Genomic DNA, 17,885 nt, shown 5'->3' with positions numbered 1-17,885 from the left:
ATGAAAATGTGTTGCTTTCTCTCAACTGATCTGTATTAAAAACAATTCTAACAAAACAGTTAAAAATCCCAGGCTGCTTTTTGTTCCCAGTCTACCCTGTCTGCAAACCTCTGGAACTGAGAACATCAAATGTCTAGCTAACGGTTCGCCGTACTGCTTTGCGGGATTCATCATGCATCCAGCGAGCCAGGAGTGACAGCACCCCACAGTGTGTGGATCTACTTTTTACATGGAACTCATGGCGCAACATCACCCAGAGGAGAACGATGGGATGAGAACTTCATGTACTCAGTGATTGCATAAGCAGCAGGAGCTAAAAGTATTAGCCCCTAAATCCTTTGTATCTTCATACTTCATTAGAGACTCGGGCTTGAACCTTGTCTTTAATTATACATGTCAACGCTCAGCTCAGTATCTGTGGGAATAGACTAAGAACAGCTGATACACTGGAATCAGCCAAGGGGATAAGATACATGTGCTCCACAGGTTTCAGCATCTGGAGAAGTGAAGACAAATTCATTCCCATAATGCTGGATGTGATGACGAGCAAACCACACCGCATTAACCAGTGTTTGAGACAAACACTTTTTCACACACACTTATTTACACTGTTCATCGAATGTCCACAACCATCAGTTAATTCAACACATTATATTGATTTTTACAGCATTTGTCCCACAACTGTATCAGCTGTACGACTGGACAAACAACAAGCATCTGTCAGCGCACTGTGATTTTCCCAAATTATGCAAATATTTGTGCAAATGAAGACAAGTAGTATAACTATAATGATGGCCATGATGCGTCAACTATAAATATGGAATAAGTACAATATGACTAATAATAGAACATAATATAAAAAATAACACAAACACTACAAAGGAACAACAAAACATATGATATAGTAGTACAGTTCATCGCTGTATTCAACAGTGTTGACAGTAGAAATACACAGGAAAAGTAGAGAGAGGGCAAAAGAAGTGCCATGCAACTAAATCAGACGCTGCAATCGAACCAGGAAGGTTGATAATATCCACCTCGGACCAATGAGCCATGAACGTGTCCTTTTTCTCCCTCTGGAGTCGTTTTAAATTATAACAGTGCTCGTCTTCCGTCTTAATCCTCCCTCATCCCTCTGAACAGGGCCTGACATTATGTAAATCCCTTTCAATATTTTCTGAAGATTTTCCCCAACAACATTTTTAATATCAGGAAATCCCAGGGCATAATTTTCCCATCTGCGATCTTTTTCTACTTTCACTTGATTTTCCATGATGGGTTTTGCTCTCCACAAGAAACTTGGACCGCTCTCATTTTGTCTCGCCCATTTTTCTCTTTAGCATGCATGTCTTCTACTGGCGCAATCTTTTAATCCATCAGCAGAAACCTCAAACTAGACCTCACACTCTTTACCTGTTCACCTGAATACACAATGCTCAATGTGTGCTTATATCCATCAGCAGTTCATTTGGATTATTTGAAAATTGTCCTTAACTAAACTCCACAGGCTGAAGCTGAGTCATTATTAGTAGTATTCTTAATGTAGAACAAGTACTGATAGTGTGTTCAGGTGCTTTTTATCCCTTAATTAAGCCAGTTACTTCAAGAGTTTTCACCAGGAGGTTGAGTCATCTCAGGTCACAGCAAGTCATCTGACATTTCTGGCCTTTATGCACCAATGAGAAATACCTAAATGCCTCATTAAACAAAGAATCAGCATGCTGGGGGTTGTAGGTCACTGGAGGTTGCAAAGTCAACATGGGTTGTGTGCACCAAGGAGGAATCTTTGAAATGGGACAGACCTTGCCAAATTGTTTTGACATGATATCCCATGATATATGCAGATATTGGAGATTCCAGACCCTCGAATAGGGCCCAACTTTTTTCTAGCAATAACCATACCCTTAAGTCTACTCTTACAGTAATATATACATACTTCTGTATACAATTTGAGTTGTAACCCAGACTTCAGAAGATGCTTTATTGTCACACCTGAGCTGCTTGACAGGAAGTTGAGTAACAACAGACTGTAACCTTGACCATCTGGTACACAGTGTACATCTTCTAGCACATGTTTGCTCAAAAGGCCCAAATTCCTGTGTGGACCTCACGTCTTATGCACTAATCAAAATAACTTAGTCAAATTTCCCGGACAAAAACCACGCACGTAAAGCTTTGCAGCACTGACCTGACTTTTCAAAGTCAACATTAAAAACACGACATTGCTTTGTTCCACATCTCTGGCTTCAGTGAAATGATGCTGCGCTTCAGTAATATTCTAATTGTACCAAGGTTTCCAGTTTTCAGTTGTGACACTGGCACATTGCAACAATGCCACTTGTTATTTTGGGTTTGTTTTCACATTGGATCCAGTTTCATTACTTGTACAGTGGCTTGTTTCATGTGGCTCACCAGAAATGTATTTTAGTGGGGGTCATTAAATATTTTCCGTCCATATCCACAAGTCACTTTAATAGATAGAATGCATCGCTATTGATCTTCTTCCTTGCTTTCTTCATTTTAAGTCAGTACTAAATCATTTTCAGTCGTTATGTTACTGCTTTAAAATTCCAGTGGCCATGCCACTTTCTAAACACTGCGCCACAAAAAGGGGGAATGACTCTGTTGCATAGATAGAACTGCAGGCCTCTTCCCACAGGGTGTGTTGTTGGAAATTTAAAGAGCCACACAGTAGCAGGCAAACATCACTTTTCAGTACTAACAATAGCATTTGCCATCATTTCCAAATACACTTGATCTTAGTACATTTTTAATAGTCATATTCTACAGTGTGCATGTTATCTGTGTGCCTCAGGGTGCTGTAACAGAATTTAAGCAGCAGAAATAGTTGTTTTGAGGCACATGGAGGATGATACAAACCCACCACCGGTAGTTTTTCGCTCTGCTTGTGTTTCCTGATACGAACACTTTCAGCTGTTCAGTCCATATTGGTGAAATTCTTATGATGTGTCAGACCATCAGCCTCATCAATTAGATAATTCACTGTTATCTTAGTCCCTACATTCCAGTGCGCATTGCACTTGGCCGCACAGATGGGAAGAAGGAAGAAATACGTGTTCACATGAATCACTGGAATTCAGCACATGGGCATTAACATACCGTTGCCAATACAACTTCAGGTGTTTGCTTTTTTCCCATGTGTAAGAGGGGAACAAGTAACTTGTTTTATTACTAACCTGATCGACTCTACAATAAATTATGTCATTCATTCCTGTTCCTCTAATAAGGTTTTTTTTTTAAGCCTAAAACAAGCAGCCAGCCCCAAACAAGTCGAAACTATGCACAGTAAAAACATTTTGACACCATCTAAAGGGATTTTCTAGACCACGTGTGAAGGATCTTTTCATCATAAACTTCTTAACTTACTAAAAGTGTCTTGAGAAGATTTTTGTTGTTCTTTGCTTCTATATAAATAAACTGAACTGAATTGATTTGTTGATATTAGATGTGCCAGCATCCTCCCTTTTATAATCAGATCAGCTTCAGAGGTTGTAACTTTGATGATGTCACACTAGTGAGTCCACTTACTTTTAAATCAGGTTTCATAAAAGAGCTGTCTGAGGATTTTCTTTGCTCTGCACTTGGATATTTCTTGATCGTTTGGAGATTGACAAAAAAAAAAAACACTCTGCCATTACAGAGAAACTCTCTTTCTTTGCTTTTTTCAAACATATTCCTGACAAGTTAACACTGCCTTTGACTGCAACCTTTCATTTTAAACTCACATTTCGTGTTTTGCAAGTATAAGAGCAGATGAAACCACACAGACATTATGGTACATGCAGACTTGCAAAACGATGGAGATAAAATCTTGAGTTCTATTTGTTTTCTTGGATTTTGACACAATATGAAAACGACAGGGATGCATTCTCACCCCAAGGCTTCATAATGCAGCCCCTGTTGTCTCCAGCGTCAGTTATCAAGACATTGCATACAATCTTATCAGATGAGGGGGGGTCGGTCACAAAAGGAGATCCGTGAGTCAGAACATGTCCGAGGTTTCTTGCCTCTTGAGGTTCCGAGCTTGCAGCAGGGTGGCTTTTGATTAATGGCGTACATCACCACTTAGTGGTGATAACGGGTAGGACCGCTGTTAATATTGAACCGGGGACGGATATAACAGAGGCTGAGACACTAACGCTGGTCATTTCTGTTCCTGCCAGAGGTGGTGGAGGGGCTTTCAATTTCCGCAGCATTTTCATTTTGTTTTAAGATTTTTGATTTTGATCTTTCTATTTTAATTTTAAAGGGGATTTTATTTTGTCATTTTTGGGGGATTTTATCAGACAATTGTTTTGGTTTTGGACAATTATCTCTATCACACGTTTTAGATGTCTGCCTGCAGTCTTATGCATCTTAATTTGACTTTTATTCTCGGTGGTCACATTTTATCAAATGCTCCATGTTATTTTACAAGTAGAAACATTTTTCTCCTCTGTGGACCAATGTCTTAAGAAAGCATGGGTGATTGAGGTGCAGCAGAAAAGGAGCTTTTAATCTGGACTAAGGCCACCCAGGACCCTCCAGGTGACTGTTTGAAGACACACTGCGACAATGGAAAGTATCTCAAATGAAAGTGACTTTTGGCAATTCAACGAATCATGGAGGAACTCCAGTCTCCTGAACGGGACCGGTGGCTTTAATCAGACGAACCCTCTAAAGCGGAATGAGGAGGTGGCAAAGGTGGAGGTAACTGTGCTCGCCCTGGTGCTTTTTCTGGCACTGGCAGGGAATCTGTGCGTCCTGCTGGCCATCCACACCACCAAACACAGCCAGTCCCGCATGTATTATTTCATGATGCACCTGAGCATCGCCGATCTTGTTGTGGCGATATTTCAAGTTCTCCCTCAACTTATCTGGGACATTACATTTCGATTCTATGGACCGGACATTTTGTGCAGGATGGTGAAATACCTGCAGATCGTTGGGATGTTCGCCTCCACCTACATGTTGGTCTTAATGTCCATAGACAGGTGTTTGGCTATTTGTCAGCCCCTCCGTTCTTTGCACAGGAGAAAAGACCGTTTCTATGTGATATTTTCCTGGGTCCTGAGCCTGCTCTTCAGTATCCCGCAGATCTTCATCTTTTCCCTGAGAGAGGTTGGCTCAGTGGGATCTGGAGTGTACGACTGCTGGGGCGAGTTCGTGAAGCCTTGGGGAGCCAAAGCTTACATTACATGGATCAGCCTGACCATTTACATCATTCCAGTGGCCATACTGAGCCTCTGCTATGGTTTAATAAGCTACAAGATATGGCAAAATTTTAAACTGAAAACCAGGCGGGAGCAGTGCATAAGCCTGACGCCCCAAACGTCCAAAAGCAACACACTGGCCCGCGTTAGCAGCGTTAAGCTCATCTCCAAGGCGAAGATAACCACTGTGAAAATGACTTTCGTGATCGTCGTGGCTTACATCGTCTGTTGGACCCCCTTTTTCTCTGTTCAGATGTGGTCTGCATGGGATCCAGCAGCCCCTCGTGAAGGTAGGTTGTGTTTTAAAGTTGAACATTGCGCACGATACTCAGGAGCGCAAAGCTTACAGCGTGAGCTCACAATGAAAACACACACATCACACACACGTATTCTACGATCCAAACATCTGACATACTTATCCAGCGTTTTCCTGACTTTATTGATGGATAAAAACGTTTGGAGATTTTCGAGAGACGCGTCTGTTGCTGTGCGCGTCAGACTCTTTACGCACGAAGATGCGAAGGATTGAATGTGTTCTGGGAATAAAGTGAGACAACACAAACACAACTTGAGCTGCTCTGTTTTCCTCATGCATGTGTCGAACTGGGTTCTGTGGCCAGAACCGCGTTTATTTCCACAGGTAGTACGTGAGACAACGACCTGATGCAACTTTTTTTAGAAATGCTGTGGATCATGTGAAACGACAAAGAGTCAAATCCGTGGATTGTAACAAAACACCTGCTGCGACTTGATAGGATTCATTATTGAGTCTCAAAAGCTACGTACACAATTCCAGGTTGGAGATTACAAATGGCCTCTGACCATCCTACACAAATCGAGTGACGGCTGATCATTAATCAAATTAGTGGATGCCAAGCAGTTTCTCTCTGCGCCTTTGGGGCACGTTTGAGTGCGGCGTTGACATTTAACCATAATAGGCTACTAAGCTGCTTACTGTAGGTGCTCCCTATGTTTATCGATCGACTGCTGCCGTGGCCGCACCCATACAACAACATAAGATTTTATGGGTCATCTTCACAATGTATTTTTCTGTTTGGAAGACCGAGCTGCTGTCATTCGTCCAATACATTCAGGTGGAACTGTGAAAAGTAATTATGTAATGTAATGCAATTAATTTGACTTTACAATTTAAACAGCCTTATAATAATATGTCTGAATCCTGTTGAAAACAAACAATACACTTCCACCGTTTCCACAGTTTTTACTGTCCAGTAAACTTCCTCTACCAGAAAGGAAGAGAAACATCATCCACAAAACCAGAAGCAAAACAAAGCAAACAGAATCCATCCCATAAATAGGGATGCGAGGAAAACATTTTAATGTAAACAGACTTGTTGTTGAAGGCCTCGGTTCATTTATTTTGCTTCTGCAGGTTTGTGTCACACCTGACTGGGTGTGTGTGTGTGTGTGTGTGTGTGTGTTGTTCACACCAGCTATTTAAGTCAGTTGCACTTTACTACACTCTACACTTGATGGACTGATGGAATTATCAATTGGCTCTGATGCCATTTTTTACAACAATATTAGAAGGTTACAAAAGCCAGAAAAGAGCCTCAAAGGGGCCTGTGAATTCAAAATAAGTTGTTTAATACATTTCTATTGCAGATCCTCAGTTAGGGCTGATGTCTGGCTCTCCTCCATGTGAACAGCAGTCAGATCTGTCAGTGACATGTGCCAGTGTTTGTGTACAGGAGATAGGCTGGAGCGTCACCTGTGTGTGTGTAGATAAAATGTCCATTAGAGTCATATTCATTAGAGTCATACTGAGCCCAGAGCAGACGGCGTAGGGCAGAATGTGTTTCAAATATCAATGATGTAAACAAACCATTTCAGAAAGCATTAGGTTCTTATATTAGATTTAGTACTGTAGCCAGAGTCGGGCCTGCCAGTCAATTTGGATGATATGTTTTGAACGCTTGTTTGGGATTTTGATTATGGGACAACTCAGGGACTGTGATTTTTACATTACAACATTTTACTGTAAAGGGCATTTACAGTAACACTGATTACTGTATATGTAATCTAATCATTCATCATAATCTGCAGGCCTGTGGTAAATATTTAGGCATTTAACATGGAATATGTAGCCATGACATGTTATACAAGAACTGCACAAAGGAAAACATCATTACACACTGTGGAAATGTATTTTCCTTATTTTTTTTTCCGTGGTGCAGAAAAAACATGTCAGTTGTTCCAGCTTGATGCTGAGTGATTGACTGAGGCCTTCACCTAATGGAGGCATCTTTTTCTCTCAGTTTATAACATCAGTCAACCTGCTGCTTCAACATAAATAGAGGTTTACTGAAAGGTTGTTGCCTATCTTTAAGAGGCCACTCTCAGCAGCAACAGTATGTGCAGTTTCTTTGCCTGATTGTACAGACAGACTCTTACACTTTCTCCACCCTCGGCCATCATCAAAATGCCATGTCTTCTGCCATGAATGATTGAGAAATTATCTGGGACAATAAACTGCCTGATGTAAAATTAGTTTACATTTTAGTAATCATGCTTTGACATTTTGGAAAATATATGTGTTTGCTTTATTCAATTTAGATGTGCAGGTTTTGTTATCTTGTACAGAGCTGTGACAGCTGTTTTCCCATGTTTCCAGTCTTTAAGCTAAGGTTGGACTTGAATGGCTGTAGCATGTATGATTTATTGTACAGACGTTGTGGCAGCGGGGGTGAAAAAACAGAAAACCATTCAAATTTTTCTTTCACTGTTGAAAAAGATACGGTGTCATCATAATGTCATCATAGTCAACATCATTTTCACACATAAACAAAGAGCCTAATTTCATTATCCCACCCTAAATTCCTGCAAAACAATTGTGATATTTGATTTGTTATGAGTATAATTTACTGTGAAGGAGCCAGGACCTTTCGAAAATTGGAAGTTTACCATTTTTAGCACCCCATTAGACTTATCAGCATGATTTTTGGAAATGTCAGAAGACAGTTAAATGCCCCATTCCTCTAAGCTATGTCCTAGAGACATCAGTGGCGTCTGTGATTTCACATTTAACAGCCAGACAGATTTCATTATGTAGAGGACAAAAACACCTGAAGGTTAAACCCTGACTCAGACACTCACACAAGCCCCCAAAGAAAACCTGTGAACACAAACATCTCTCCCTGCCGTGCCTGATGCCCTCAGATGCTGACTCACAATCTGTGTACTATTGATTTGCATTAAGTGCTGGGTGGACACAAAATCTTGTGTCCAATCGCAATGTCCTATATTTTTTCAAAGGTCAGTTTGTATAAGCAGACGCCCATAAGCAGTGAGACCAACATGTTGTCAGATGTACAAAAAGACATATTAAAGCAAATGTACTTACTTTCATATCATTTTATGTTCATATCAAAGTATTTTTGTGTTTCCAGTTGTTTGGGCCAATGTGCCATTATAAACTCTCAAGTACTGTTCAGTGGACACAAGTACGGCCTTTTTACTTTTTTCTTAAAGACACTATGAACTAATTTGGTAAGAACAGATAGTCTCTCCTTCTTTGGGTGTAGTGTAGGCTGCAATCTCACCCATAAAAATGCTTTTTGCAATGACTCCAGTGTCAGCAGTCCATTACACCCTTCAGGTCATTAGCATTACAGACTGTCTTACAGAAGGTTGATGCGTTGTTGACGATTTACTTGAATTCATGAATGTATTTTATTATTATTATTATTATTTTTTGCTTACCTTTCTGTGAAACATTTGCATTGTCTTGCTCAAATTCAGTGGTTAGCACATTCTCCTTCCTCTTCTTTGTTAATCTGACACTTACTCTAAAGTAGATCAGAAAACCTATGACACTGTAGTGCAAGGGTACGTTAAATCAAGCCTTTAATGACTGATGTTTAATCATCTTCAGCCTAATTATGCATGTGCCCCTCCAGAGATACTGATGCTGAACACTTTGTTAGAGCTCAGGGACCATGGTTAGAGACTACATGAGAACAGCAGGAGCACAGACAGACTGTAAGAAAGATCAGCAAATGCTAAGAAGAGGTTCAATATTGGATACCATCCAGTTAGGCTGTGGAAGGTGGTTTCATGACACAACTAGTTACCAAAATGCTGTGTGAACATTTCTGGCTGTCCCATGCCTTGTTTTTTAAAATTAGCAATATATTGGTTGTCTGAACAACATTTAATGTTTATCTGCTACATTGCCTGTTATATCACTCCTCCTCAGTTTTATTGAGGATATGAAGCTGTTGACCTGGTTCTTTTTATCTTTTTTAAATAAGGACTTACATTCCATTCAGCACAGTCATAATACATTTTACATTTTAGTCATTTAGCAGACACTTTAAAGACTTACAAGGAGGATACAGATACAATGGTAGGCAGGGTGAGCGTGAGGAGGTCTTGCCTAAGGACTAAGCCACAGCTGGCATTTGAACCCCAGTCTCCCACATGCGAGGCAGTGATGTTACCACTACACTGACCAGCCACTTTTAATAGAGTTATAATTATGTGATTGAAACGTGTGACTGAACTGATTCTATATCACTATGTTAGCTGTGCTACTACTAAGCAGCATGTGTAGTTAACATCAGCATGCTAATATGTTTGCCAGTGCCATTGTATTTTGTCAGTACACACACACACACACATATGTATTGTAACAAGTTTGATGCTCTTTCAAAATTATCAGGTATACATACACATATATGTCAGATAATTTTTCTAGATATAAAGCAGGAGCTCCCCAAGGATTTTACAATTCATCCATACCTGGAACCAAATTTAACATTTCACAAAACCAAAAATGTCAAATATATAGTGGCTCTAGAGATTCTCTGAAGACTACTTTTTTTTGTACCAAAATCCATTGCAATTCCTCCAGTAGTTGGAGAAAATGTTCAGCCCGGACCAAACTGATTAAGGAACTGATTCCATCTTATATTTCAGAGCCATGTACCAACACAGAGCAGGGCAGTCATCCTAATTGTACTGCAGCACAAGTTGATTATCTTGTTGATAATACAGGAGCCTCACTCCGAACAATGGTCAATACTGTTGCCCCTTTAAAAAAGAAGGTGGTGAATCAGAGGAAGCTAGCTACTTGGTACAATTTACAAATCCGTAGCTTAAAGCAGACATCACTGCTCCATAAGCTGGAGAGGAGGTCCCGTTCCACTGATTTAGAGGAATCTTGCCTAGTCTGAAGGATGACTTAATAATATATAGAAAAGCCCTCCATAAAGCTAGAACCATTAATAGAGGCAAATAAGAACAATCCCAGGCTTCTTTTCAGCAAGAGTCATGGCTCTGCTGAGCCTAGTATCCCCTTAACGCTCAGCAGCAATTACTTTATTATTTCTTTACAAATAAAATCATAACTTTTACAGAATAAATTGATCAGATCCTCCCTTCAAATGGTATGGATTGACTTGTATGTGGAACAGCTCTAGGCTGATCTGTCAGACCTCACCTATACTTAGACTGCTTCTTCCCCATAGATCATGCTGAGTTAATTTTAATAATAAATTCATCTAAACCATCAACATGTCTTTTAGATCCCATCCTAACTAGACTGCTCAAAGATGTCTTACTAGTTACTGATGGTACTGATGGACCCATCATACCTAGTGCCTACTGTACAAGTCTGTGGGGGTAGTGCTATGATCTGGGGTTGCTGCAGTTGGTCAGGACTAAGTTCAGCAACGTCGTGTCCAAAGAATGAGGTCAGCTGACTACCTGAATGTAATAAATATTCGATTTTTTCTGCTGCCACAGGCATATTCCAAGACGACAATGCCAGCATTCATCGGGCTCAAATTGGGAAAGAGTTTAGGGCGCATCACATCATTTTCACAAATGGATTGGCCACCACAGAGTCCAGACCTTAACCCCATTGAGAATCTTTGGAGACTGACTCCCCCATTATCAATACAAGAAAAATTAATGCAACTCGACAGGAATAAATGTTGTGACACAGCAGAAACTTATCGAAATGATGCCACGGTGAATGTGTGCCGTAATCAAAGCTAAAGAGTATATGACTTTTTTTGGACAGGCAGTGTATTTAGAGATGGCTCAGGTGACTCTGGACTATCTCTTAGTTATTCTGCTGTACATTGGTCTGCTGGATACCTCTACTGATGTACTGAGCTCCTCTCCTCTCTCTGCATATCTGCAGGCATCCCCTGCCTGGACCATATCTCCAGAGTTTAGTTACTGGGTCTTACCAACCTGCCCAATGTATTTCTTGCTTGTTGTTGTTGGTTTTTGTTGCCTGCCGTTCTTTTCTCTCTCCTCTTTCCACTCACTCCAACCAGTCGAGGTAGATGGCCGCCCACCCTGAGGCTGGTTCTGCTGAAGGTTTCTTCCGTTAAAGGGAGTTTTTCCTCTCCACTGTTTACATCTAGTTCTAGCTCAAGTGGTGTTGTTGGGTTTTCTATATAATTTTGTATACAGTTATATTTTGTAAGGTCTTAAACCTTAAACACTGTAGAGTGCCTTGAGATGACTTCTGTTGTGATTTGGCTCTTTACAAATAAAATGTAATCAGTAACCGAAGTGATGGAGCATTGCTCTGCCTACAGCCATGTCACATTTATTTCTTGCACTGCACAGAGAAAACTGGTTCTACTGGTTCTACCCAGAGTAGTCCTAAATGTTTCATTTTGTTATCTCACAGCACAGTAACCTTTTCTCTCTCTCTGTCATCTCCTGCAGCCACTCCATTCATCATCTCCATGCTGCTGGCCAGCCTCAACAGTTGCTGTAACCCCTGGATTTACATGTGCTTTGCTGGTCATCTCTTCCAGGATCTTAGGCAGAACTTTCTGTGCTGTTCCACTCGCTACCTCAAGTCATCCCGTTGCCAATGTGAGCGTGATTTTGACTCCAGTCACAAAAGCAACTCCTCAACATTTGCCATTAAGAGCACAAGCAGTCAGAGGAGCATCACACAGACTTCGACTGCATAGGCGCCAGCCGCATGCTTCTCTCAATATCACCACCCGGCTTTTCGTTATTGCCCATAATATATCAAGCAGTTTAACCCTTTCAGATACCTCTTGCCTCGGGGCTTGCTGGGAATGAAAACAAAATTGTTAATCTGTTTTTATAATATTTTACAAAGTAAAATGAAAATTGAGTTGGAAATAAAAATATATTGGAAACAGTATGATTAAGAGTCAATATTTTATTGATAAAAATATGAGATAATCATGGACCAAGCTGAACAATCATTTAACTATTTGGTTTGTTTTCACATGTCTGCAGATTTCTGATGTATAGTTACATATTTAAAGTGCGGAGAAAGCACTGATGATTCTGTTGCTAATGCTAGTCTGTGTTATAATGAAATTGCTCTCCTATAATAAATATTGTGTACCATGTTGTTCCCTTTGTTACATTTGCAATGGATTGCATAAGTGTAAACTGTTGCTTGAGCTGTTGTTAGATGTGAGGTGTGACGGCAGTCATTAGCAAAGTTGTTTCTTTTTTTAGGTTTTAAAAGACAAAGAGCAAAAGCAGCAAAATGGACTGTCAGCGTTAACATTCACACCTAGCCCATCCTCATTAGCACTGCTTTCACTTCCTGAACAGCCTGAAGAAATCCTTGACAGAGTTGCTCGACGTGTTCCAGTGGAATGTTTGTCCACGCAGAATCAATGGCGTCACTGAGTTCCTGCAAATTTTTGGCAGCACACTGAAACTTTGGACATCCTGTTCAGCCTCAGCTCCAGAATGCATTAATGAATTGAAATCTGACGACTGCAAAGCACTGAAATGAACTAAAGGAACTCATCTTTCTGGAGGTATGTTGAACTGCAGCCATGAATTCACTCTGGCATTCATTGTTCTAAGTTAATTAAGTCTGAGGCTGTTGTTTAGTCTGTTGTGTTTGATCATTTATAAACTATCTTGGATTTGAGCCATATGGTATTTTAATTACAGCACATCAACTACCATTGCCAATGATGAGGTGTGAAAACAATTAAGGAAAATGTGTAAAATGTAAATAATATTATTAATATCTCTGCAAAAGATACGTTTGTGTTTAGTTTATATTATTTCATTTCGATTGTGACGCCTTGTCTGCCGCCTTACACTTAAGAACAATACACCAATCAGCCACAACAGTCAGACACCAGGTGGTGGTGTGAATATTGTGGTGGACAAGCGTCAGCATGGGCACGCTGACCAAGCTGCAACTCCACACACAGCCACCTGCATTGCACTGCGTGATCTGACGCCTGTTGATTATGGTCATCTTAAAATGTTCCTACCACAACATTAAAGCCATCGAGTAATGTTAATGTGAATAATTCAAAACACTACAACAGCACCACAGAGTGCAGCCACAGGATGATTAATGAAAGCTTTGTACAAGTTGGTCCAAAGTTAGCTATTGCAGGAATATTTAATTCCATTTTACTGCAATGATGCAATGCTTTAGTTTTCTTAATCTGAGGATAACTTCATTCTTAAATTAAGTCCCCACTTTGTACTTTTAAAGTAATATTTAATTTGAACTACCACCCTAATTTTATTTTATAGTTATATTTGGTGGGGCTGGGTGTTGAGAGTGTGATCTCATGAGGTTATCTTGTTTCAAAGGAAAATATTAAATAAGGAACATTTCTGTAAATTTACAGATTTTTGTTGTAAAGTTCTTGTTGCCTTTAAAAGAATATGCTATATCACGATTTCAAGAGGAACATGAGCTTTGTTATAATGATCAAAGAGTCATTTTTCCATTCCCAAAAAAGGGGGGATGTAGGGTTTGGATAACAATAACCAAATCATGTACAGTGTGTATGTAATTGTATAAGTTGAATCAAATGTTGCAGAGGCAAAAAATACAAAAGAACAAAATAAAGACAATTATTTGATCTGTGACTCATGGAATTGTTTTTTTTTTTTTTTTTTTTTGATTATGCAGATATAATAATTTTACTTACTGTACATATTCACTGCTTTTGTATGGTTTCTGAGCTCACTTTACTTAAAAGTACATGATTATATTTGTAATACATTATTAGTTCATTTGCTGTTGAGAGTGAAAAGTTGCCTTGATGACTTGAAACATTTATGTAAAAATGTAATGTTTGAATATAAGATGTTGAATTTTAAGGAAATACCTGTACTGTATGTTTTATGTACTTGTATTTCAGTCAAATGTGTGGTCCACAGTTGTGGTTATTACAGTCTGTATACTACTGAAATACAAGTGATGAAGGCTGTTTTTGTAATTATAAATGAAATGTGACCTGGCAAAAGAATCCCTCTCTTTTGTTTGCTGCAGCTCATTTAAAGATAATATTAGTTTGACACAACAGTTTCTTCCATATCAGTTTAAATTTAGCCTTTATTAGCGCTTTTAGCAGAAGAAGAATCAATCCACCAGAAACAAACACACTGAGGTCATGAATTAAGCAGGGTCATCACTGAACTGTCAATAGTGGACAAGCACACAACAGCAGCCTCTAGTGGGTCATAGTTCCCAGGTCACTGCTTTTTAGTTGGCTGAAATAAGAGATCTGGTGAAGCTTATACATGTAAAGATGAAATAATAAATACTATACACAACATGTTTTCCACCAAACACTAAACCATTAATGCAATTTATTTACTATATGGACAGTTTTATCATCTGTAAAATGTGTTTAAATACATTTCCTTTAACCCTGCAGATACACGAGAGCAGCACGCTTTATGCATTACTACCAAATTAGAATAAGTTTGTGAAATATTAAGTTAGGTCTCATAGAGAATTTTTTATTTTTCAGTTGTTAGGTCCATGTTTGGCTGATCAATGTAAACAAATACTTTTATTGAGTATGCTTTGATAAAGGGGAGGTGGTTGCCTGCATGTCAGCTCCAGACATAGTTTTACATCTACAGATCTCTAGAAACTCTGTGGAGTCATCACGAATTAAGAAGTAAATATATGAGAGAACATTTTTTTAATACATAGAGAAATTCAAAAATACTCAACAGAGTATTTCTGTTTGTGGTTATATTAAGAATACATAATGAATATATAAGTGTCAAATGCAATTCAATCAATTCAAAGCTAAATAAATGCCAGACACATCAACAGACAGCATCAATTTCAATGTAACACACATAGCCAGTATCATCCACAGGAGCAGCAGTGTTGGGGGATTCATTTCATTTGTTATGAATGAGTAGCCATACAAATACAAATAAATGAGGGTGGACATATCCTCCTCATAGCAGCTGGCCCTCTTCTCCCTCAGAGAGGAGCACTGAGCCCTCCAGGAGTGCCAGAGCTGTCACAGAACCACGCTGTCTGCTGCAGCTGTCACAGAGCTTCTGGTGGCAGAAGGCACACGGGGCACGTCAGTACTCAGAGCAGAGAGCTTGAGGATAGGAGGGTGGGGAACAGCATGTTATGAGGGAAGGAGAAGGACTATCAGGGAGTAAGCAAAATACCAGGGCTGATCTTCTGGTGTATAAAAAGATATCACACTTCATCTGATCATATTCTAAACACTACTGTGTGAGTTCTTAGACTTCTTTGCGCAGTGCCACTCGCACGCTGCTGAAGATCTTGCCCAGGGCTTCGAAGAAGGGATCACAGAAGGTCTGAATGCAGAGAGAGTAGATGCGGCTGACGCACTGTGACTCGATCAGACAGCTTTTGATGCAGGGAACCACCGCCCAGATGTGGCAGAAGGAGATGCAGGCAAAGAGGAAGCCCCAAAGCAGAGCGACAGGGATACCAAAGATAGCAGACAAGATGCGGTAGCACCAGTACTTGGACACAGTGAAGGTGGTGTAGCTGAGCTTCCACACCCCATCCAAGCTGTGTGTTCCATCAGGCTCTGCAATGACATCCTCGAACTCCACCTAGGAGGAAATTGAAAGGAGTCCTTCATCAGCATATCAGCCAGGGCACACCAGCTTTATTCATCTCCCTCCACCAAATCTCTGTGTCAGTTTTAAGAGTATATGTTAGACTTGTGTTTGGGTCAAATTTATGCAGAGAGCTACTGCACTTCATAGAATTAAACATAAAAGCAATGTAGTGGCAGAGTTATGGAGTGGCTTTTTATGCTGGGTCTGAATCATTGTAAGAGCGCCATTGCACCGTATTTTTAAGGCCACCTAATGTAAAATGCATGAGGGCTGCACAGTGTTTTTCAGTTTTAGCATGTGCCAGCTGCTCTTTTGGAAAGGTGTTGTTGCATTCTATAAAGTGTTAATTAACTTGTAAGTAATCATGGCAGGAAAACGCACCGCGCATCTAAAATCTTTTCTTTTACTCCCAGACCACTAGATAGGATCAGCACGACATGTATCAGCTCTGTGTTCATTTCCCGTAGAGATAGCAGCCTGAGATCATCCTCTGAATGAATGGATGGACATGCACTGCTCCTATTCTTCTCTGTCTACCGTCTTTCAGCCCTTAGAGTAATACTATAGTCAGATTCTACAAAAGAACAGTCATTTAATAATAGATGTGATCCAAAGCTGGTAAATCTGACAGAACAGAAGATAATATTCCATGATTAATTAGGGATACTGTAAATTAATATTACTGATGCACAAAAGAAAAACCTAAATTTGAAATGTTGCCACAAAATGATTACATAGATTCAAACTAAGTGCAATTTTATCACTTATTATATTTCTTAGACTGAAGTTAAAAGGTTAAAAATCTTATTTAGCGGTTTTGATTTGATAAAAACAGACATGAACAGGCCGGATCGTCACAGAGACATAAAACATAGGCTCAACTCTGAACTCGTAATTCTGATGTTTACACAGACCCACTTTAGTCGAACCAGCATCTAATCTGAATGTATATTCGGCTCTGTCCTCACAGAAAATATTTAGTGGCGATAACATAGCAACAATCACATTCACAGTAGCCAAACCTAAATAAAACACGGTGGTACTGTGTATCAGTTTCACACACTTCTTCCCCATTCCAAAAATAAACTCTATGTTCAGCACAGGCTACAGGAATAGTTCTCGGTCTATTTAGGGATTTTCCAGACAGTTTAACAACCACTTCTTCCATCTTTGTTCCTAGTAGCCATTTTATGTATTTTCCTCACATGCTTCCCTATTTGCCACCACAGGAGTCACATTCTCAATCCTTTCTCTGACAGGGTGTTGTCTCCGTGCTGCACAAACCTTCACAACATCCTCATTAATCTGCTTGGGGTCTCTGTTAATTAGATCGATCTCCTTGGTGTGGCTGTCTTTCACGATCTTCTCCTCGTTGGTGTTGTACTGGTACTGATCCGCCATGATGTGGCTGCAGCTCCTGGATGGGCCAGAGACAGTGAGAGCAAAATCTTCCTTGATCAAACTGCACACAGCCGCGTCAGTTCACTTCTGAACCCCTGTATCACCACTGTGACCGTCCTGCTGACATGCCAGTGGACAGCTGCTGCAAACGTCCTGGTAAAAATGGAGGCCTGACCCCCACCCAGTACTCACGCACACACAGAAACAGTCTACACACACAAGAACACAGACAGAAAAGGCATGACTTAAAGGAGTACCCAGGGCTGTGTCACATTTCACACAGAGTTGTGGGGCTAACTGGGCAGGGTTTACGCAGTGGCATGAACTTCCTCTATAGAGTGAGACAGTAGGCACAAACACACCCTCCCAATCTGGTAACAGCTCGGACACAGGATTTTT

At 40.1% G+C, this 17,885-nt stretch overlaps 2 protein-coding genes across 2 annotated transcripts; one reads left to right on the top strand and one right to left on the bottom strand.

Annotated features, from left to right (window-relative positions):
- The first annotated feature begins 4,575 nt into the window (after window positions 1-4,575).
- oxtr (oxytocin receptor) lies at window positions 4,576-12,228 on the top strand. Its single transcript, XM_026349418.1, has 2 exons — window positions 4,576-5,503; window positions 11,925-12,228. Exons 1-2 carry the CDS (start codon window positions 4,576-4,578, stop codon window positions 12,176-12,178), a joined length of 1,182 nt encoding a protein of 393 aa, XP_026205203.1. The 3' UTR covers window positions 12,179-12,228.
- A 2,342-nt stretch (window positions 12,229-14,570) lies between these two features.
- Window positions 14,571-17,655, bottom strand: cav3 (caveolin 3). Its single transcript, XM_026347072.1, has 2 exons — window positions 17,370-17,655; window positions 14,571-16,076 (listed from the first exon to the last, which is right to left on the bottom strand). The coding sequence occupies exons 1-2, from the start codon at window positions 17,484-17,486 to the stop codon at window positions 15,735-15,737; spliced, it is 459 nt and encodes a 152-aa protein (XP_026202857.1). The 5' UTR covers window positions 17,487-17,655; the 3' UTR covers window positions 14,571-15,734.
- Window positions 17,656-17,885: the final 230 nt, after the last annotated feature.

Source organism: Anabas testudineus, chromosome 5 (genome assembly GCF_900324465.2).
Source record: "Anabas testudineus chromosome 5, fAnaTes1.2, whole genome shotgun sequence".
Lineage (NCBI taxonomy): Eukaryota > Metazoa > Chordata > Actinopteri > Anabantiformes > Anabantidae > Anabas > Anabas testudineus.
This window is presented reverse-complemented; position numbering and strand designations above follow the sequence as displayed.

Bases quoted from the DNA above. Each gene is read 5' to 3' on its own strand.
- oxtr (XM_026349418.1), top strand. From the start codon at position 4,576: ATGGAAAGTATCTCAAATGAAAGTGACTTTTGGCAATTCAACGAATCA. The intron at 5,504-11,924 runs GTAGGTTGTGTT...CATCTCCTGCAG, and splicing joins TCCAGCAGCCCCTCGTGAAG to CCACTCCATTCATCATCTCC.
- cav3 (XM_026347072.1), bottom strand. From the start codon at position 17,486: ATGGCGGATCAGTACCAGTACAACACCAACGAGGAGAAGATCGTGAAA. The intron at 16,077-17,369 runs GTTTGTGCAGCA...ATTTCCTCCTAG, and splicing joins TTAATGAGGATGTTGTGAAG to GTGGAGTTCGAGGATGTCAT.